Genomic DNA, 23,794 nt, shown 5'->3' with positions numbered 1-23,794 from the left:
TTAATTGTTATCCCCTTAGCTTTACAGAAGCTTTTATCTTGATCATCTCCTATTTATTTTTGGTGTTGCTGCATTTACCAAGGGGGTTTCCTTCATGAAATCTTTTCCCAGACCAAAATCATCAAGAGGTTTTCCCATACTTTCTTCTAGGATTTTTATTGTTTCATGTGTCAAGTTTAAATCATTTTCCCAGAACAATCCCATTACTAGATATCTACTCAGAAGAAAAAAACTATCATTTTAGCATAAGGAAATTTGCACTCAAATGTTGATAACAGCTCAATTCACAATCATCAAGATATGGAATCAACCCAAAGGCCCATAAACATATGAGTAAATTAATAAACTGTGGTATATGTATACCCTGGGATACTATTCAGCCAAAGAAGATGGAGACTTTACGTATTTTATATTAACCTGGATAGAGTTGAAAAACATTCTCCTTAGTGAAGTATCACAAGAATAGAAAAGCAAATATACAATGTACTCAATACTAATATAAAACTAGTAGGTAAACAACTACACACCCACATAAGAGAAAAACACAATTAAATTCAAGTAGGGAGGGGGAGGATGGAAAGGGAAAAGAGGAGAAGGGAAGGCAGATTGCTACGCTTTTACTTAAGGTGCACAATGTAAGAATATACAGCACATCCCTGGATAAAGGGCTCAACTATAACTTGGAATTTACATAATGAACACAAACAATTTAACTTGTTTCTACTCTCATATTAAACTGAAATTTAAAAAAAAAGATGTAAAAAAAGGCATTAGAAAGCATATTCAAAACTAGAAACAAAATTTGGCCACATGTAATGCATAACACATGAAATGGCAGTGGATCCAGTGTTGTGTGGCAACACACTTACCAACATGATTTGTCATAAATGCAGCTGCAACCTAATTTATAAAAGCATATAATACAGAGTTCAAATGCATGCCAGTGTGTACAGATGCATGAGTTAGTGTGTGGGTGTGTGCATTCATGTGCACACACACACACACACACACACACCCTTTCCTCTGAGATGGGTGATACTTCCTGTCTGTCACAAAGCTGAGTGACCACAGACATGCCTGTGGGTCCAGAACATCCTCCCTTCTACATATTGCAGATGTCCAGAAATCTTTCTCTGCTGGATTCAGGGGAAGCCTCTCTTCATTTTCTGTCACCACTATTTGCAAAAGCATTCTCTGAGCTCAGCAAAGCTACAGTTTTGGCATTAATCTATAGGGAGGTATTTGGTTCTATTTCTAACAGTACATTAATTGAAAAAACAATTTTGCAAAAAAAAATTGAATTTGTGGTGGTTTTACAAGCAGGTTATGAAAGTAACCTGGGATACTAGTCCCCAAAGTATCTGGACTAAATGAATAGCTGTAGGCAGAAATGGTTGATATGAACATATTCTCAAAAGTGGTTTTGTTGATGAACCCAAATCTATGTTTCATGCATTCTTTTAGAAAATGTTATCATTGGGTACCCCCTATTCTATGCCAGACACTGACAGACTGAAGTGACTTCTAATCTGCAAACCTTGTGATCCGAACAGATTTCTCCCACCTGCTCCAAGACACCTGGTTCCCACCCAAACATGAGTGACTAACACAAAATAATCACTGCTGGCCTACTCATAGAAATCTTTCCCTGAGACCTGAAAGCTCACCCTTAAGGGACAACCAGTGCAGTCCCTGAAGGAGCACCCAGGGTGTGGAGATGGACAAATAGGGGAGGACACAATTCCTATTAAGCCCCTTACTTGGCTGAGAAATCTTGGGAAATGTACCTAACATCTGAGAGTCTAATGGTCATGATCTGAAAGGCACTGTGGATACAACTCTCATGGGATTTCTATGAGGAGGCCAAGATAAACCTAGGGAGCCTGCCCACAACTGAGTCAATTAATGGTTGCCACTGGGCACGTGTTGGTTTCCTTCTCCCCCCAACTCTTTCCCTTCCACAACAGCAATGCATTTGCCACTTACTCAGTGGCAATGATGTAGGCAGAATTCCAAATGACACAGGAAGTACCAATAGGGATGCATGTGATGTCATAAAGGATATTCACTACTGTAACTATGAGAGGGAGGATCAGCCAGGAAGGACACAGTAGTGCCTCAGGTGACACCCAGGTGGTCTGGGTGAGATTCACTAGAGGGTTTATAATCCTCCTGTTAATGCCTTCGATTCTGGCAGCACAACTATGAGACTGGGGTTGTGCCGAGATGCAAGAAATCAGTAAGTGAATGTGAACTTATGTGTTTTATCTTCAGTGTCTCTGTCCATTGGGTCCCCCTGTGACTTTTTATCCCATGCCCTCTCTCCTGTGGAATTCCCAGCACAAGTCCTTGCCTGACATTGTAGCTGTAGCTGTTGGCTAGCTCACTTTTATACTTTCCCCTTAGTGACCTTGTTTCTGAAGTAATGTCAGTTCTCAAACATGGCTCTAACTCTTTCTGTACTCCATACATTGGCCATACACTCTTAACCTTCACTATGATAATTGTTTATTTCTTTCATGTGAGGCCTTTTGTTATAATGAGTTGGTCTCTTGATATTCTCTAAAGACATGAATAAGGAACTTTTTATTGTTGTTTTTATCAGTATCTTGTGCACTTATGGTTTGGTAACATAATGATGAACTTCAAATCCCTGTTGTTAGAATTTGAACAGAGGAATAAGAAAACTTGAGTTATACTTGGAAAAATCTCTCTGCCTACTATGCTTATAGTTGGTAAGGGAGCAAGTGTTAAGCAGAGGGAAGAGTTGGAAGGCAACATAATTCAAGAGATAGATGCTAATGATCTGGCCAGGGTGGTAGCAAGGGAGGGAGTGAGAAGTGGCCAGACTCTGGAAATATTTTAAAGGTAAATCCAAGAGACACTGTATCTGTCCTGACAAGTTGGATGTGAAGTGTAAGACAAACAGAGTGCTTTGGGCTACCTCCAAATTTGGGGGACTGAGAATGTGGAATGTCTAGGTCAAATGTTCTACCCACGTTTGATTTGACTTCCAGTGCCACACAGGGAAACTCCCAAAATTTGTGAGTAGCAGGACTGTCCTGACAGTGGAAGTAGTGAACGTCTCACCCCTCAGAGGTTTTGACCCAAGGCCTAGTCATGATTAGTACATCCTGGAGAAATCAGCAGTGAATGAATTTTTATTCATAAGTAAGCCCTGAGACAATGTATAATAATTAGTGTATGAAATGTAAAACACAGAGACCTAGAAAACCTTAAATGTTAGAGCCTAAGAGGAATTTGGTTTCTTATGGTCTAATTACCTTAATCCCCATTCCCTAACAAAAACCATGAATATTGTCAGCTGCTGGTATATTGTTTCAGTTGCCCTTGGTAAAAATAAAATATCCTTAGTGAAGCTACCTTTGGGAGAGAGAATTAAGATGATCTTACTTTGGTAGATGAAAAAAAATCTTTGATATCTTGCCATATGGTAAGTTAGATATGTATGTGGGAAGTGGGGTGGGAAGAGGCAAACATCCATGCCACTCTTAAGAGGGAACACATAGTATAAATGAAATACCTTATATGCATACTGAGTCTACATTATCCAATAAACTAGATGTTGGAGCAAAGAAAATTAATGAAAGACAAAGGGCCTTATGTAATGATACAAGAAACAATCAACCAGGAAGACATAATGATCCTTAGTGTGTGCACAACAAACAACAGAACCTGAGGAAACAAACAGGAAACAAACATTGATGGAGCTGAATGAAGAAATAGCTAAATCCACAATTATAGTGGGAGTCTTCAACCCCTCCTCTCAACAAGTGATAGAATTATTAGACAGAAAGTCGGCAACAATACAAAAATATCTGAATGATATAATCAATACAATAACAGGATCTAAATGATGCAAATAGAGCACTCTTCCCAACAACAGCAAAGTAAACACTTTTTCCCCCTCCAACTGTCTTGTAGCATTCAGGAAATTAGACCACCTCTTGCTCCATCAGACAGACCTCAACAAATCTAAAAGAACTAAAATAATCCAAAGTATGTTCTCTGATCATAATAAAATAAAACTAGAAAGATATTGGGGCAGCACCTGTGGCTCAAAAGGGTAGGGCACCAGCCCCATATGCCAGAGGTGGCTGGTTCAAACCCAGCTCTGGCCAATAAAAGGAAATACCCAAACATCTGGAAATAGTAGTTGATACTTATTACTCCATTTTTTGGCTCAGACCCTTATTATACCACATAGAAGAGCTGAGTCAAAGAGGAATTGTGGTCTTAGACTGAAAACATTTTAGGCTTGGCAGAAGGAAAGCTTGCTCTGGATATTGCAAACTCATCATTGATGGGGGCAAGGCCAGAGACAGGTAGACAGTTTAGGAAGCTGTTACATCAGTCCCATGTGGCATTAGAGCTTTCACTGCACCAGCAAAAGAAGTGCAGATTGCCAGTGGTTCACACCATCAATTTGGGGGTTGACTGGATGTGCGAGGTGTGTGAGAGAGATTGCCTCCCAGGTATTAGTGTCATTGTTAGATTAAAGAAGCCTGAGAGAAGGCACAATTGAGACAGCTTCCTAGTGTGTGGCTGATGTCTGGTCTGACCCAAGGATGCATGTACCTCTGTTCTTTATAAAAACCTGCTCCATTTCTAAAAAGGTTCAACAGAGTTGTTTCCTCTTTCAAGATTTCTTCCCTGATTATTCCACCTGTGAAATAAGGCTCTCATGTCTGGACAGTCAGGCAGGCAGAGGAGTTTGTTTTCTGGAGGTTATGTGATTGGTCCCTTGGGGGTACATTGACATCTTGCTTGCCCTACTGTGATGTTAGCTTAGGATGTAGTACTGGTTAATCGGATGGTATAAGGAGTGCTGTGACTGATGTGACTTCAAACATTAATTTTTATTCCTAATTTTAGAACACAATGATGACTGTTACTGTTGTGAAAGAAGAAAGAAAGGTGGGAATCCTTTACAGGGTGATTTTGGCGAAAGGAACCTTCACTGTGAACATGGTGAACATGAGCTTCTGCCTTCATATCACCAGGAGGATGATGGAAACACGGAGAGGAGGGATGTCCATGAGTACCCCAAATTAAGACAGTAAGTGACCAGGCAGTCTGGTTTGCATGTAGCAAATCCTGGGACAGTGCAACTCATTCACTCTCTGTGGTCCTATCTTACTTTTCTGACTGAAAAGTGAAGAATGATAGCAGTGGAGTGACAGTTGAGCAATCCTAACTATAGCCATGGTGCCTATTTGGGGAATGTGTATGGAACACTTTCAGCATTCATGGATCCCTCCTCCCCTCTCATTTCCCACAGCACTTCTTGTGTCGTCCGATGTAACAGGAAGGGAGTGAAACGGCATAATGCAGATGAAACCCGTTTATCTGTGCGGAGAAATAGAAAACCTCCAGAGAGAGCATTGAGGAAGAACATACGACACAGAGCCAAGAGGAGCTGGTACAGGGTCACAGTCAATGGCAAGGTCTGCATTAGACAGAATGTTCTGGAACCCTATAGAAGGAAGACTACATTAAACTCCTTAAGTTGATAATTTGGAGGGGGGCTTCTGAATGGAGAGTAAGGGGCCTTAAGAGATTCATATTTGCTATAAAAATAAGAAATCATGTCAGTGGTCCTTTCATTAGAAGTCCATTAAAGCAAGGTAGAGGATCAGAAGAGCACTTCTATCTGGGTGTGTTCTCCAGGTTCAATTCCGTGCTGTCTCTCTTCTCTCCCATTTCTTCTTTTCACCCTCAGATTCCTTCCGAGAGAAAGTATGACAAGGCATGGCTACTGAACTCAATTCAAAGCCATTGCAGTGTCCCCTTCACACCTGTTGATGTAAGAGGGGATGGTGAAGCCAGATGGGTGGGCACGGATGGGAGGAGGGAAGGTCTGGTTCAGCAGGGGCTGCTGGCCTCTGACACTGTTGCTCTGGCCTTCACTCCCTGCAGTTCCATTATGTCAAACACCGGGCCCAGTTTTTTGTCCAGAATGCTAGAACTGCTTCTGCTTTGAAAGATATCAGCTACAAGATCCAGGATGAGGATGACCGAAAGGTGTGTGCCAGAGCACTCACTGTATCTAGTCTCAGGGCAGGAGGACAGGCCAGGGACTGGTCATCTTCTGTGTGGTTCGAGATCCTGGAGCTTGCTCTGCCTCTCCTTCCTACAGATATCTATGTTTGTCAGTCCTTCCATTGTACCCTACTCTATACAGAATAAGTTGAAGCCAAAGCAAATGGAGCATCTAGAGGTAATGCAGACTCAAAGCACGTCGTATGCCTATTTCCCAGACTCACCTCTTGCCCCACACCCTGATTTCCCTGTCACCATGACCAGCACAGCCTCAGAGTGACTTTCCAACTCTGTTTCTGCAGCTGACCTTGAAAAAACGATATAATGATCGCCAGCAAGCTCTTGACCTCCAGAAGCTTCGATTCGACCCAGGTATGGCTGTCAACTGTGATTCTAGGATAGGTCAGGGCAGAAGGATCTGCTTGGGAGGGAGAATCAGGGATGAAAACTTGAGGAGGGGGTCAGTTCTGTCCCTGGTCCAGGCAAACCCCTCTCAGCCTTCTGATTTCCTTTTCTGAAGACTTGGTAGGTCATAATATAGACATCATCCTGAATCGAAGAAGCTGCATGGCTGCCACTCTGGAGATCATTGAGAAGAATTTTCCTGAGGTGAGGCCATAGGTAGAGAGATGGATGAGATGGGGTGGAAGGCAGGCTTATCTCCAAATCCCTAAAGCGTAACCATCACTCTAATTCTTCCCCAAAAGCTATTGTCCTTGAACTTACAAAGCAACAAACTATATCGGCTGGATGGCCTGTCTGACATTATAGAGAAGGCCCCCAATGTCAAGATCCTGAATCTCTCCAAAAATGAGGTGAGAGGAAGGAGCCAGATCAAATTTGAGTGAGGGTGGGAAGTAGTGCATACCGGGATGATGACAACAGGCAGACAGAGGTACCTGTGAGTGAAGGAGGGTATTGAGGGGTCCAGGGTCCCAGATATCTATCTTTCCCTGGGACTCCCTCTAGTTTCCCCCTTATCTTTCTCAGCTTAAGTCAGCTTGTGAGTTGGCCAAGGTGAAAAACCTGAAGTTGAAAGAGCTGTGGCTAGAAGGGAATCCACTGTGCAACATCTTCTCAAACAAGTCTGCCTACATAAGGTCAGTGGTAACCCCTGTCACCCTTCCTTGGCCCCTTCAGCCCACAGAAGCCTTAACTAACCCTGACAGTGCCCTTCTGCAGGAGGAGGCAGCCTTGGCCTCTGGGAAGACCACTGGGCCTACTTTCTCCTCTCTATGTGTGTCCCTCAGCTGTGCTTACAGGGCTCCTTGCCTTCCCTGACTTGCTCACCTTTTCCCCTGCTCGGGGGTGTGTTTGCTGCCTCTCTGCACCCAGCCTCCTCTGGCATGTCCTGAATGAGTGTGTGCCAGGCATCAGGGCTCCCCTCCTCACTAGCACCAGGGCTGTCTAGACTTGGGCCAGATGCTGGGGCCCTGGACTGAGAAGTCCAAGACCCATGATGACCCAGGCCTTCCTGCCTCCTTGTTGACATCGGCCTTCCCTTCCCTCTCCTGAGAGGAGCCCTCCTTCCCTTGCTCTGCAACAACCCACCCTCCTGTCCTCGGATGACATGATGGTTTCCCAGCCCCATGCTGAGGGCTGAGGTCCTGGGTGGCTGCTGTTGTGACATCTTTTATTCTGCTGCAATGGCAGGAGATGGGCCCTTCTTGGGGAGAAACCTGGGTTTCCTTCTTGAAGAGACCAGAAGTGAGCCACCACCAGTGAGCTGAGGGCTTCCTAAAGCAGGAGTAGGAGGCAGAAGGCAGAAGAACTTGAGGGGACAGGAGGACAGACCTCTCAGGGCATTGCCCCTTCCTCCTCCCATACCTCATAGCATCCTGCCTGGTCCTTCAGAGTAGCCCTGGGTATCCCAAGGTGGGAATGACTCCTCAGGCAAGGCACCAGCTCAGACAGGCACAGTTGGGCAGCACCATCAGAAGAGAACCTGGTGATCCTGAGAGGGGGCCCCAGCCCCTCAAACCCATGCTGATCTGGGGCCTGATGCTTCACTTCTGGGGAAAGGTCTCCCACCCCCATGGCTGCTACATTTCCCATGCCCAGCTCCTAATGGTCTCTCCAGGATGACAGAAGCCCTACCTGCTTTCAGTGGTACCCAGGTCAACAGGTGCATGGTTCTCTTTCCTGGCTCTTTGTCCAGGGCCAGCCAGGGGCAGGTGAGGAAAAGCGCAGCTGCAAGGGAGCCTTCTCTCTTTCTCCCTGACCCCACCACTATGGGAGAGCACTGTTGCTTTCCTTTCCTCGTGCTTTGCTTCCTCTTTCTCCATGGCCTCTGTTCTCCTGTGTCTTTCCCATCTCTTCCTCCCTGACCCTCATGCCCTTTCTGGGATCTCCTCACTCTGAATCCTGATTCTAGCCTTGCTCACCACCCTGCTCCACCACCCTTGGCCATCCCTGGGGGATGACCTGTTGTCAGCCAGGGCCAGGGCCATGCACAGCAGAATGCTGGACACCTGGTGAGGTAGCAGAGCTCTTGACTCCTTCCCCATTCCCTCCTCCCTTCAGAGCCTTTCATGGTGTCCAGTGGGAAGGTAAGGGAGGCAGGGAGGGCAAGGAAGCCCTGGAGCCTGGCTGAAATGCTACTTCTTGTGGCACTGGAAAAGCAAGTCAGGATAGTCCAGCTGCGGACCACCTAGGAGGAAGGAAAGAGAAGAGAGCAAGAAGGGGAGAGAGAGAGAGGAAAGAGAATAAGAGGGGGATGGGGGAAAGGGCCAGAGAGTGAAAGCAAAAGGGAGAGTGCATGCACATGGTGGGGAAAAGGGAAGAGAATGAGAACGCCATCCTGAACGGTCAATCACTTCATTCTATTTTTGGTTTTGGACAGTGCCATACGGGATTGTTTCCCCAAATTGTTACGTTTGGTAAGTATCTACCGTCACCATTGTTTCCTTTTATTCTTACAAATGCATGACCTCCTCACCTGCTCTCAAGTCCTTTGTATCTTGCCTAGATGACATGTCTGCATCATACCCTCATCCACTGTAGAGGACGTGAATTTTTGAATAATGCAAGAATATTCACCCTGGAAAATTTGTCCAAAAACATGTGTGCATGCACACACACCCAAAGGTGTTTGCATATAATAATAGAGACTTCCAGCACCCTATGATAAAGACACCTACTGGAATTTCCAGAGTCCTTTCACTCCTTACCTCTGGGCCTGTTCATTCCATTGATCCCCCAGTGCCATCTCCCTAGTCTCCACTGCTGACTTCCCCTTCCCTCCTCCAGGATGGACAAGTGTTACCCTCACCAATTATTGCTGACACTGGAATCCCTGAGTTGATAAAACCCTGCCAGGTAAAGAAAAAGAATCAAGCAAGATGTGAGGGGTTTCAAGGGATGCTTTGTCATGTACATAGTCTAAAATGTCTTTTGATTTCAGGATAGCTATAAAGGATCTGATACCATGAAGAATCTAATTCTAGAATTCCTGAGGCAGTAAGTACCTCTGGGAACCACAGGGAAGGCGAGGGATGGGATGGGTCAAACCATCCAAGAAGCAACCCGCTCACAGAGATTTTCAAATCTCATCCACAAACCAGATCACGGAAGTAACCTACCCTTGTTGTTCCACACAGGTATTATTTCATCTATGATTATGGAGACAGGCAGAGTCTCCTCAATGCTTACCATGATGAGGCCTGCTTCTCCATGACTATTCCCTTAAGCTGCAAGGATCCAGCTTTGTGAGTATCAGATTCTGCTTTAGAGCTGAATGGCTCCCCAGCAGACACAGGCCAGCTCCTGGAAACAGCTGCACTGGCAGGGCCACAGCCCCTGTTTCTCTTTTTCTCCTAGAAACAGCTTGTTTGAGTATGTGAAGGAAAGCAGGAATATGAAAATGGTCAAGAACCCCTGTGAGTGTGTTATGGCAATGACTGGGCAGGGTAAGGGGATGTGAAGGGGGCATTCATAGAGGCCCAGGGCCAGGTTGTGGCAGCCCCAATCTTTGCTTCTCCTATCCTCACAGACCTGAGGAGGCAGCTGCTGAAGCAGACAAAACATAACATCGTGGACACCCTAATAATGCTACCCAAAACACAGCACGACCTCAGCTCCTTTCTGGTGGATGTCTGCTCCCAGACAGTGAGCACCTGCTTCCTTCCTTGGGCAAGCCCAGAAAGCTGGAGGTGGATGGGAGGTGAAGGAGGGTCCTGAGCACCTGGGCTCTTCCCTTTCAGGAAAAGATGCTCTACTTCTCTGTAAAAGGGGTGTTCAAGGAAGGTGAGTGTCTATAGAGTCTCCTCCCAGGTCCTGAGACTGCTCTCTCAGATCCCCTGATTTCATTCCTTTTCTTCCACTTCTTCCCTCCATGTTCTCTGACCCTCACTCTGCCGAAAAACCATCCTGGTCTGACCTAGGTCCATGCCTGTATGCCCTGACGCATGGCTCAGATGTTAAGGACACAGGCTGTGGAGCCTGATGGCTCTCATCCTGGCTCCTTATTCTGTGAACCTGGAAAAGTCACTCAACCCTTTAGTTTCCTCATTTGAAGAGTGGGCTAAGAATGACCCTCTCACAGGCTCCTGTGACACAGGAATCAGGTGAATTTGGTAAGTGGTTTTCACGGGGCTCTACACATGATAGGGGCCCTGTCACTGGGAATGAATTCTTCCTATTGCTGCCCTTCCCATTCCCACCACACCCTCTTGACTCCAAGTGAGCAGTTGTTCTGGCTGGCCCTCTTCAGCGTAAGTATCAAAGTAAGATCCTGACTGGGGAATGTCATGTGAGCAAGTAAAGCATGTGCAACAAGGGGGGTCTTGTTTGTTATTGTCCTTGAAGTAGAAGGAAAATCTCGAGGCTGTTTTCGTGCTTTCACCAGAATCTTCATTTTTATCCCTGCCAGCAATTCCAGGTAAGTTGTTCATGGGAACACCTTTCCCAGGCTGGAGCCAATGGTGTGGGAATGTAGTGATGCAGTCTTCAGAGTTTGTGGAAAGCTAAACGTAGGTCCAATGGACAGTCTATTCTGATGGTTAAGAACATAGGTTCTGTGAGTGGAATACTGGATTCTTTTTATGAATCCAACACTCAATATATGACATTGGTCAAATGGTATGACCTGTGTCTGACTCAGTGTCTTCCTCTAAAAATTTAGAGTGTTGTATTCATTGCACTGTTGTACGGGGTAAATACATTGGGGCTATATCTACAAATACAGTGTAACTGAAGACAATCTCTCCAGAGGTGTGCTCTGTGGGACAATTATAGGATATCAGCCAAGGAACCTAGGAGGCAGGCACAGTTTGGGTATGGAGGAAGTTGATATAATTGAGTGGCAGTCAGTGTAGAATTATCATTGAGGTACAGGGTTGTCCATCTCTTAAATTGCTCAGGGCCAATTTTTTTCCCTCCAGTATATACATTATGAATGATGAGTTGATTGTGAGGAATGCCAGCCTCAAGGAGATCCAGAGTGCCTTATTCATCTCGGTGCCCATATCCTGCTCCAGTTCCCTGCTCGCCCTCCCCCAGGAGCAGCAAAAAATGGTGCAGGCTTTCTCCATGCATTCTGGGATGAAATTTGAGTGGTCTCAAAAGTGAGTGTTGGGTGTTCTTAACAATAGGGTGAACTGGAAGGAGCAGGGGAGTGAATAAGGGAATTTGTAGGTGATTTGGAAAAATAAGTATTTGTATATTATTCTTTCTTAAGAAAGTGGGCCAATAAAAAGGCATTCTAATTTTATACTGATATCTGTAAAAAAAAAAAATTTTAACACAGGAGCGTTCAGTTGCCTTTATCTTATATATCGAAAATCCTAAGGAATCCACTAAACAACTATTAGAAATGATAAACTAGTAAACAGGATTGCAGAGTACAAGATTAATATGCAGGGTGGCGCCTGTGGCTCAAAGGAGTAGGGCGCTGGCCCCACATGTCGGAGGTGGTGGGTTCAAACCCAGCCCCAGTCAAAACTGCAAAAAAAAAAAAAAAGATTAAGATGCAAAATTTGCATTTTCATGAAACTTTCATTGAACAATTAATAAAAGAAATTAAGGAAACTATTTTATTTCTAATATCAAAAAGAATAAATTCTTAGGAAGAAATGTTACCAGACAAGTGCAAAACTCAGATCTTGAAATTTGTAAAATATTTCTGAAATATATTAAAGAGGACCTAAAAATAATGGGCACTCCATCTTCATATTTAGGAAGACTTTAATATTGTGAAAATGACAGTACTACGAAAAGCAGTCTAAAGATTAAACACAACCCCTAGCAAAATCTCAAATGGTTTTTTTTCAGAAATTGACAAGGTGATCCTAAAGTTTGTATGGAAAAACAATGGATTCAGAATAGCCAAAAAATATTTTAAGAGAAGAACAAGTTAGTGAACTCACACTTTCCTTTATTAAAACATATTACAGAACTACTGTAATCAGGATTATATGATACTGGCATTTGAACAGATATATAGATCAATGCAATAGAATTGAGAGTACAGAAGTAAACTTTGACGTTTATGATCAATTGATTTTCAACCTGGTACCAAAAAAAATTTAATGGAGAAAAAATAGTTTTTGTAACAAACAGTACTGCTTGTCCACATGCAAAAAAATAAACTTTGACTTCTACCAAACACTGTAATCACAAATTGAATCAAAATACATTAAAGATCTAAAAAGTATTGCTGCAAATGCCAGGAAGGTCTTTCTCATAAACTTTTTTCCCAGGCCAATATCTCCACGTGTTTTCCCCACTATCTTCTAGAATTTTTTATTGTTTATTGTCTTAAATTTAAATCTTTTATCCAGCAACAATCAATTTTTGTCAATGGTGAGAGATGTGGGTCTAGTTTCAGTCTTCTAAGTGGCTAACCAGTTCTCCCAGCACCATTTATTAAATAGGGTATTCTTTTCCTGAGTGCATGTTTTTGTTAGGCATATCAAAGATCAAACGATGTATGTGGCTGGGTTCATCTCTAGATTCTCTATCCTATTCCATAGATCTACATCTCTATTTTTGTGCCAGTTCCATGCTGTTTTGATCACCATACACTTGTAACATAACCAGAAATCTGGCAATGTGATGCCTCCAGATTTGTTTTTCTTTCTAAGAACTATATTTGCTATTCAGGTTCTTTTCTGGTTCCATATGAATCAAAGTACTATTTTTTCAAGTTATTTAAAGTATGACATTGCTGCTTCAATGGGGATTGCATTAAATCTATAGATTATGTGGGGTAGTATGGACATTTTGCAATATTGATTCTTCCCAGCCACAAACATAGTATGTTCGTCCATTTGTTGACATCTACTATTTCCCTTCTCAAAGTTTCATAATTCTCTTTATAGAGATCTTTCACATCTTTTGTTAGATATACTCCTAGGTATTTCATCTTCTTTGGTACTATTGTAAAAGCAACAGAATCTTTGATTTTATTCTCAGCTTGAAATTGTTGGCATATATGAAGGCTACTGATTTGTGGGTATCAATTTTGTCTCCGAGACATTGCTGTTTTCCTTCATCACTTCTAAGAGCTTTGTCATTGAGTTCTTGGGATTTTCCCAGTGTAAGATCATGTCATCTGCAAAGAGGGAGAGTTTGACCTCCTGTGTCCCCATTTTAATTCCTTTGATCTCTTGCTCTTGCCTGATTACAATGGCTAGAACTTCCAACGCTATGTTAAATAGCAGTGGAAACAGTGGGCGTATTTATCCGGTTCCAGATTTGAGTGGAAATGCTTTCAGTTTTACTCTACTCAATATGATATTGGCTGTGGGTTTGCTGTAGATGGCTTCTATGAATTTAAGGAATGTTCCATCTAAAGCCTATTTTCTTGAGTGTTTTTATCATGAAAAGATGCTGGATATTATCAAAAGCCTTTTCTGCATCAATTGAAAGAATCATATGGTCTTTGTTTTTTATTCCAGTTATGTGGTGTATAGTATTTATGGATTTGCATATGTTGAACCAACCTTGCATCTTTGGGATAAAACCTACTTGATCATGGTGTACAACCTTTTCAATGTGTCATTGTATTCTGCTTGCTAATATCTGGGTGAATATTTTTGCATCAATATTCATTAATGATATTGGTTTATAGTTTTATTTTTTATTGGATCCGTTCCTGGTGTGGGGATCAAGGTGATATATGCTTCATAGAATGTGTTGAGGAGGATTCCTTCCTTATTTATATTTTGAAATAGTTGATGCATTATAAGAACTACTTCCTCTTTGAAGGTTTGATAGAATTCTGTTGTGAAACCATCTGGTCCCAGGATTTTCTTTTTGGGGATATTTTGTATAATTGGTGCTATTTTAGTACTTGGTATTGGTCTATTCAAAATTTCTAAATCTTGGGATTTGATCAAACTAAAAATATTTTGTACAGCTAAGGGTACCACAAACAAAGCAACCAGACAGCCTTTGGAATGGAATATTTTGCATGTTGTGAATTTGACAAAGGCCTGATAACTAGAATCTACAGAGAACTCTAAACAGTAAGAAAAGTGCAAACAATCCCTTCTATAAGTGGGAACAGAAACTTCTCCAAGGATGACAGATTAATGGGCTACAAACACAAGAAAAAAATGTTCATCATATTTAATCTTTAATCATCAGAGAAATGCAAATCAAAACCACTCTAAGATATCACCTAATGACAGCAAGATTAGCCCACATCACAAAGTCCCAAAACTGCAGATACTGGAATGGATGTGGAGAGAAGAGAACACTTCTACACTGCTGGTGGAATTACAGACTAATACAGCCTTTTTGGAGATAAGTATGGAGAATCCTCAAAGAACTAAAACTAGACCTTCCCTTTGATCCTGAAATCCCATTACTAGGTATTGATCCAGAAGAACAAAAATCATTTTACCACAAATACATTTGCACCAGAATGTTTACTGTGGCTCAATTCATAATTTCCAAGTCATGGAAGCAACCTAAGTGCCCATCAACCCATGAATGGATCAACAAACTGTGGTATATGTATATCATGGAATATTATTCAGCCGTTAAAAAAGATGGAGACTTTACATCTTTTGCATTACCTAGATGGAGTTGAAAAGCATTCTTCTTAGTAAAGTATTGCAAGAATGGAAAAATAAATATCCAATGTACTCCCTACTAATATGAAACCAATATATAAACAATTACATGCTCATATGAATAATAAAAGACAAATATAGTCTAGTACAGAGGTAGAGGGAATGGAAGGGGAAACAGGGGAGGAAGGAGAATGACTGGAAGAAGGAGGGAGGGCATGAGGTGAGATTTCACCTAATGTGCACATGGTGAGAGTATATAACACTCCCCCTGGGTGAGAGGCTTTTTTATAACTGGAACGTTACTCTGGAAGTGAAAACAACATAACCTAAAAATTTGTTCTCTCATATTAATTTGAAATAAAGATATAAAAGAAACAACTAAAATTAAAAAGCTCTTTGAAAAAAAAGCGTATTATCTTCATGACACTTAATTAGGCAACAGTTTCTTGTATATAATACCAAGAGCACAAGCAAAGAAAGAACAAATTGGAGAATCGGACTTCATCAAAATTACAAAGTCTTATAGAGGACACTATCAAAACAGTAAAAGAATGGAAGAAAATATTTATAAACCTCATATCTGATAATATCTACTATCTAAAATATACCAGAGACCCTTACAACTCAACAATAAAGAGATAAACAGACTAATTAAACTGGGGGAATTATTGGAATAAATATTCCCCCAAAGAAAATACACAAATGGCCAATAAACACACATAAAAATCAGTTCAACATTATTTAGTCTTTGGGGAAATGCAAACCAAAACTGTAATGAGATACCAGTTCACACAAAAAACTGTTTTAATCAATGAAATGGAAGGGAAAAAATGTTGGTGAGGATGTGAAGAAATTGGAAATCTCATGCATTACTGGTGGTAATGTAAAATGGATGAAAACATTCTAGAAGTTCCTCAAAACTTAAACATGGAGTTACCATATGACCCAGTAATCCCACTCCTAAGTATATATTGATAGAAATGAAAATATATGTTCATTCAAACACTTGCATGTGAATGTTCATAATGACATTATTCATAATGGCCAAAAAATGGAAATAGCACAAATATCGTTTAACTGATGAGTAGGCAAATTAACTTGGTACATTCACAGAATAGAATATTATTTAGTCACAATCTTGTGAATATACTTAAAAGCACTGAACTGTACATTTTAAAATGGTGAATGCTACAGTATATGTGTCATACCTCGGTGAAAGGAAATTTGTATTTTTAAAATTTCATTTGTTTTTCTGGGTAGATACCTAGCAATGAGATTGTGGAATCAAATGGAAGATCAAATAGAAGGTTCTTTACCCAATGTACTCAATACTAACATGAAGCCAATATATAAACAACTACAAGCCCACATGAAAGATAAAACACAAATGTAGTCAAGCAAGGGGGAGGGGAGAGGACACGAGGAGGGAGGGCAGTTGGTGGGATCTCACCTAATGTGCACATGTGAGGGTATTCAGCACACCCCCTAGGTGAAGGGCTCAACTGCAACTTGAACTTTACTTTAGATTTATATATAATGTAACTTAAACATTTGTACATTCATATTAATTTGAAATTAAAAAATTCATTTGTTATTTTCTCAAACATCTTTATCAATACATATTAAGCTCCCTTGTTTGTTCAAACACTCTTGTTATTCTGCTTTAAATTGCAGTAGACATGAATGTTTGTGATAGACATGTTGGTGTTCACTAGGTCTTTCTTCTCTACTACAATAGTCCTCATATTGGTAGGTGTGCCCCAGCAAAATAGTAACATAGGTGAAGTGGTGGCATTGCATGATCAGTGTATTCATCCTCGGATAGTAATGGCGGTCACCTGTTCTTCTCCCACCCCAGGTGTCTTCAGGACAATGAATGGAACTACAACAAAGCTGGCGAGATCTTTACTCTGCTCCAGGTGAGGTCCAGGAATCAAGTGGGTAAAAAATGGATGTGTCTGATCTATCAGGAAGGCCAAGAAAATGGAGGGCGCATGACCTGGGGATGGAACTTGGGGTACCTGGCTCTTCTGACATTCCAACTCCTTCCTTCCAGGAACAGGGCAAGATCCCAGAGGAGGCTTTCCAACAAATTCCCTGAAAGGAGCCCCTGGATGTTGTCTTCGTTACAATCCACATCATTTTCATTTCTCTTTTCAACAGCCCAAGGCCACACCCATTACTGAGGTTGGATTCCCAGCTGATCAAGAAGCCAAAGGTAGCTTGTAGGCCAGGTCACATAACCACCTAACGAGCCAGTTATGTGTGTTTTCCCCACTGGGGATCACTTTAATATTCATAATAAAAAATGATGTTGCATGTTTCACATTGTATGTCCAAGATTGCTCTTCCCCTGCCCTAACCAGGAGCCCACAGGGCCAGGACTAAAAGGACCTGCCATTCAGCCCTGGATGGCCTTAGCAGATACATCAGGCTTCACTTCATAGGGAGTTTATCAATAAATCTTGATGAGAAATGACACACCCTACTTCCAGAGATTGGCCTTTGGTGACACCTGGACTCTGTCAGACACTGTACCTTGAGGCCTGCAGAAGCAGGCCTGATATCTGATACAACAGGGGTTTTGTAAGGGAGTCCTACTGGGTAGTGAGGACTGTGAAAAGGAGATAGGCAGGTGGTCAGGCAGATGGGAAGAAAGGAAGGAAGCAAAGACGGAAAAAGAAGACTCTCATTTGGCTTCTCATTCTTCATCATTTGAACATTTTCAAAGACCATACCTTGATCAGTTTTATGATTTGCATGCAAGTGAATAGGAAATGGGCCTTCTCACAGCTATCCCCATGCTGCCATCTGTCTTCCTATCTCAAAGTCCCACCCCTTCTCCTTCCTGAAAGTGCACTGTGTGAGGAGTCTCATGTTAGTACCTGCAGGGTGAGGAAGAGTCAGCCTTTCTGTCCAGTTCTTTCCTTGGAGAGCTGACACCAGGGCCCCATATCCATGTTCTTGAGGGGATCCAGCCACTTATCTCACTTCTAAACAAGCAATGATAGCACAGATGCTCACATTGTGGTTAGTTGTTCGGGACCTTTCTCAATAATGGCAATTAGCAGTTCCAAATTGCAAGCAAGAGTTAAACATTCACACAACTTATTTTCTATGCAGGAAAATAAGCAGGCATAATTTTTGAAATTCTAAGAAGAGCAGTACAAAATTTTCAAATTATAACACTATAAATGATGACAGAGGTCAGGTAAGTACCACCAGTTTACAAAATATGCCTCCACTTTCATGTTTGTCATATGTTATTTCCTAATACTTGCCCTTTTCAATTCTTATTGATTTTTTTAGTTCCTTCAACTTTCATTTCTTTGACAGAGTCTCTCACTCTGTTATGCCAGGCTAGAGTGGTGTAGCATCAGCCAAGCTTATAGAAACCTCAAATTCCTGGGTTCCAGTGATGCCCCTGCCTCAGCCTCCCTAGTAGCTAGGACTATAAGCGCCCACCACAATTAGTAGAGATGGAGTCTTGCTCTTGATCAAGCTGGTCTTAAACTCCTGGGCTCAAGAGATCCTCCCACTTTGGCCTCCCAGAGGGCTAGGATTACAGGCATGAGCCACCATGCCCAGCCTGCTTTTCAATTCTTTATGTGTATGTACATTAGGGAGCCATATGTTGCAGTGTGAATTTCTTAAAACTATGAGCTAAGGAGTGAGTAGCTGCCATTACATAAAGAATGATGCCAATCTTGTTCCTCCATGTAGTGCCTCCATGGTCAAAGACAAGCTCCTGAATCTTTCTAAGCTTCTCACCCAGGGAATAGAGAACACATTGCGAGTTTATCACCCTAATTGTAAGGAAGAGAGATTGGTCTCTCAAGTTACCCATCAGTTGCAGTGTATAGTCTAATTCAGGCTCCCCGAGCTGCCTGGGTTCTCCTTGGGCAGGAACCATGGATCCCATACTTATCTCTACATCATCAGGAATGCCATGGTTTTCCAGTTACTCATTCTCCTGCCAATTCCCATGATTCCCTGTGGTCTCATGTTCCAGGAATATGCTAACCCTGTATGTGGTCTCTCTATCTATATCTCTGTGTGTCTCTCTGTATCTTTGTCTCTTTGTACACACACACATACACATATCTTTGTCTGCAAAGTGTCCCTTAGGACATTATCTGGGAAGTGTAAGTCGTGAGGCAAGTGTATGGTTTCAAGATTTTTGAAGTTTGCGGCAGAGAGCAACAGATACTCTCATACATTGTTTCTGAGCATATAAATTGGCATAACTAATTCTTAGCATTATATAGATCAATTTCATCACATAACACACATATTTTATATAAATTAAATCATAAAAAAGATACAATTTTGTACTCATTTCATTCTAGTCATAGAAGTTATCAGCATAGAGCTGTTTATAAGCACTCATCATGCTGTACGTTTTTGTAGAATCTTCAATGATAACTTTCTTTAATTCTAGACATTGTTAATTTATGTGCTAATTGTCATGAGTGTGGGGTGGGAGGCTGATAAGGACAGAAGGCAACAAATGGCATCCATAGCCAGGAGGGTCCAACCACAGCTTCTCTGTTCATTCCCCGTGGCCCTTGCATACTCTGCTTGGGGACAGGGTGGCAGGGAGGCTGGGATTGCAGCATTCACAAGGGCTTAATTCTGTCAAAAGCCATTATTTCCCATATATCACTTCCTTTCCTACTCATCACATACAAAGGCACCAAGTTCATGGACACCTCCAACAAAGTACACTTCTTAAGAGGGTTGGTGGTGGGAGTGAGTGAAGACTCCCTCCCTGTCCCTCATCAGAGCCCAGGAACCTCTATAGGGAAGGAGCCCAGAAACAGCTACAAGAGCTTCAGGTGGGAGTGGCCTTGACAATGCCCTTTTCCATCCCTCATGTTTATCTGAGTGCCTCCCTCAAAATACCTCTGGCTCCTCTGTTAAGTGTTAATCTCCACTCTTAACACTTTGTTCCAGAACTTGTGTCTGAACTGATCCCCTTACCCCTAGGGGCCCCTGCCTATAGCTCCTACCCTCAGCCTTTTATAAATATGGATTCCATTCATCCTAGTTGACTGATCATGAGGCTTTAATGGCATCATTCCATTAATGACCATAGAATTCCCCTTCATGAGGCTCTCCTTGTGATTCCATCCTCCTGTAACCCCTATGCTAGAGAAAGCCAGTGGTTGGATGTGAACCCTCCACCCCGTGAATGGTCATATCCAAAGAAAGGAAACTCAAACTTAGATCAGGTAGGTAAATAAAGTGGAGAAAAGTGGTGTATGGCTGCACTCAAAAAAAAGTGGTAATGTAATTGTAGAAAGGGACACTTTCTGGTGTTTGGAAAGGGCAAATGACTGTGATAGTGGCTTAGAATGTGTATTTGTAATAGGATCCCAGGTGTGATGATTAACTGTGTGTGTCAACTTGGGTAGCACACAGTACTCAGATATTTGGTCAAATATTATTCTAAATGTTTCTGTGAAGGTATTTTTAGATTAGCATTTAGCTTTTTTATTTACATGGATAGCTTTTATAATACTTAAGTCAGGGTAATCAATAAGTATGTCCATCACTCAAATAGTATTCATGAAGTTTGTGGCAGAGAGCAACATGTACTCTCATACCTTGTTTCTGAGCATGTAAACTGGCACAAGTATGTTAGATAGGTTTTTATCCCTCCTTCTCCTCCCCCCTTCTTGATTTTTTAATTTCTACTTGTCTCTGTGCTCATGTGCCTATTAATTAGTTCCAAATTATTAGACAGTATATGTGGTGTTTTCCATTCTTGAGATACTTTATGTAGGATAATAGTCTCCAGTTCCACCAAAATTGCTGCAAATGACATTAATTTATTCCCTTTTATGGCTGAGTAGTACACCATGGTATAGGTATGTATGTGTGTATTTGTGTGTATATATCGCATTTTGTTTATCCACTCATAAATTGATTCCACATTTTTGCAACAGTGAATTGTGCTGCTGTAAACATTTAAGAGCAGGTGACTTTTGGTAAAATGACTTCTGTTCCTTCTGTAGATACCCAGTAGTGGGACCATCAGATCAAATGTTAGGTCTACCTTTAGTTCTATGAGAAATCTGCATACCATTTTCCATTGAGCTTGTATTAATTTTCAGTTCCAGAAACAACATATGAGCGTTCTTGTCTCTTTGCGTCCACACCAGCATCTGTTGTTTTGGGGATTTTTAATAATAGCCACTGTGACAAGAGAAAGGTGCTATCTCATTGTGGTTTTAATTTGTATTTCCTAGATAATTAGTGATGTTGAGCATTTTTCCATGTGCTTTAGCCATTTGTCTATCTTCTTTTGAAAAGCTTCTGTTCATGATTTTTGCCAACTTATTTTAAATTTTTTTATTAAATCATAATTGTATACATTTGTGGGGTACAATGTGATGATTTGATGTATAATCATATAATAAGTATATAATTGATAAATTCTTAAATCAAACTGATTAATATAACCATCACCTCACTTACCTATTTTTTGTGGTAAGCCGTTTACCATTTACTCTTAGTTGCTTAGAAATATACCCTTGTGTTGTGTACATTAGTCAAAATCCTGTCAAATGCCCTCCCTCCTCCTACCAAATACCTTGTCCCTTCCACTCCTTCCTGCCTCCTCCTTCCCCCTTGTTAGACTATATTTGTATTTTATCATTCATAATAGAGTGTTTTTATATTCATTTCATAATAATATTGAGTACTTTGGATACTTTTTTTTTCCATTCTTGAGATACATTACTAAGAAGGATGTCTTTCAACTCCATCCAGGTAAACATAAATGATGTAAAGTCTCCAGCTTTTTATGGCTGCATACTATTTCATGGTAAAAATATACCACAGTTTGTTAATCCATTCATGGGTTGATGGGCATTTGGGCTGCTTCCACAACTTGGCAATTATAAACTGGGCTGCTCGGCGCCTATAGCTCAACCGGCTAAGGCGCCAGCCACGTACACCTAAGGTGGCGGGTTCGAATCCCCAGCCCAGACCCGCCAAACAACAATGACGGCTGCAACCAAAAAGTAGCCAGGCGTTGTGGCAGGCGCCTGTGGTCCCAGCTACTTGGGAGGCGGAGGCAGGAGACTCGCTTGAGCCCAGGACTTGGAGGTTGCTGTGAGCTGTAATGCCACGGCACTCTACCCAGGGGGACAGCTTGAGGCTCTGTCTCAAAAAATAAATAAATAAATAAATAAATAAATAAATAAATTGGGCTGCAATAAACATTCTGGTGCAAATGTCTTTGTGGTAAAATGATTTTTGTTCTTCTGGGTAGATACCCAGTAATGGGATTGCAGAATCAAATGGACAGTCAACTTTTAGATCCTTGAGAATTCTCCATACTTCTTTCCAAAAAGGCTATATTAGTTTGTAATCCCACCATCAGTGTAGAAGTGTTCTCTTCTCTCCACCTCCACATCAACATCTGAAGTTTGGAGACTTTGTGATGTAGGCTAATCGTACTAGAGTTAAGTGATATCTCAAAGTGGTTTTGATCATTTCTCTGGTAATTAAAGATGATAATCATTTTTTATGTGTTTGTTGGCCATTTGCCTGTCATTTTCTGAGACATTTTTGTTCTAGTCTCTTGCCCACAAAGAAATTAGCTTGTTTGTTTTGTTTCCTTGCTGATGTGCATGAGTTCCTTCTAAATTCTAGATGTTAGCCCTTTATAAGATATATAGCTTGTGAATATTTTTCCCATTCTATAGGTTATCTAATTGTTCTTTTAATTGTTTTTCCTTTGCTGTGCAGAAGCTTTTTAATTTAATCATGTCCCATTTATTTATTTTTTTAACAGAAAGAAGTTTTTTTTTTTTATTAAATCGTAACAGTATACATTCATACTATCATGGGGTACAGTGTACTGTTTCTCTATACAATTTGAAGTACTTTCAACCAACTGGTTAACATAGCCTTCATGTCTTTTTCATAGTTATTGTGTTAAGACATTTATATTCTACATTTAGAGAGGTTCACACATACCCTTATAGGGTGAATCATAGGCGTGATCCCACCAATCACCCTCCCTCCACCCACCCTCCACCCTATCCTCCCCTTACTCTCCCCTCTCCCCATGTTCCTGGGCTAAAATTTGGTTATACCTTTCCTATGAAAGCTATAAATTAGTTTCATAGTAGGGCTGAGTACATTGGGTACTTTTTCTTCCATTCTTGAGATACTTTGCTAAGAATAATATTTTCCAGCTCCATCCATGTAAACATGAAGGAGGTAAAGTCTCCATCTTTCTTAATGGCTGCATAGTATTCCATGGTATACATATACCACAATTTATTGATCCATTTGTGGATCGATGGGCTCTTGGGCTTCTTCCATGATCTAGCAATTGTGAATTGGGCTGCAATGAACATTCTGATACAAATATCTTTATTGTACTGTGATTTTTGGTCTTCTGGATATATACCTAAATAGAGGAATTATAGGATCAAATGGCAGGTCTATTTTTAGTTCTTTAAGTGTTCTCCAGATGTCTTCCCAAAAGGAACATATTAGTTTGCAATCCCACCAGCAGTGTAGAAGTGTTCCCTTTTCTCCAGACCCATGCCAGCATCTGTGATTTTGGGATATTGTGATATAGGCTAATCTTATTGGTGTTAGATGATATCTCAAAGTAGTTTTGATTTGCATTTCTCTGATCAGTAAGGATGGTGAGCATTTTTTTCATATGTTTGTAGACCATGTGC

General features: G+C 41.4%; 1 protein-coding gene across 1 annotated transcript; it reads left to right on the top strand.

Annotated features, from left to right (window-relative positions):
* Positions 1–2,226: 2,226 nt before the first annotated feature.
* Positions 2,227–17,184, top strand: LOC100962346 (nuclear RNA export factor 2-like). The gene is made up of 21 exons (XM_023508736.1): positions 2,227–2,239; positions 4,897–5,080; positions 5,303–5,456; positions 5,744–5,827; positions 5,941–6,045; positions 6,161–6,241; positions 6,366–6,435; positions 6,584–6,672; positions 6,771–6,878; positions 7,054–7,163; positions 8,906–8,942; positions 9,313–9,381; positions 9,467–9,522; positions 9,663–9,770; positions 9,883–9,971; positions 10,055–10,170; positions 10,266–10,308; positions 10,870–10,942; positions 11,445–11,627; positions 16,942–17,002; positions 17,140–17,184. The coding sequence occupies exons 1-21, from the start codon at positions 2,227–2,229 to the stop codon at positions 17,182–17,184; spliced, it is 1,878 nt and encodes a 625-aa protein (XP_023364504.1).
* The last annotated feature ends 6,610 nt before the right edge of the window (positions 17,185–23,794 follow it).

The sequence above is a fragment of the Otolemur garnettii genome, unplaced genomic scaffold (genome assembly GCF_000181295.1).
Source record: "Otolemur garnettii isolate 467f Iridium unplaced genomic scaffold, OtoGar3 scaffold00268, whole genome shotgun sequence".
Taxonomy (NCBI): domain Eukaryota; kingdom Metazoa; phylum Chordata; class Mammalia; order Primates; family Galagidae; genus Otolemur; species Otolemur garnettii.
Note: the sequence above shows the minus strand (reverse complement) of the source record. Positions and strands in the feature narration are given on the sequence as shown.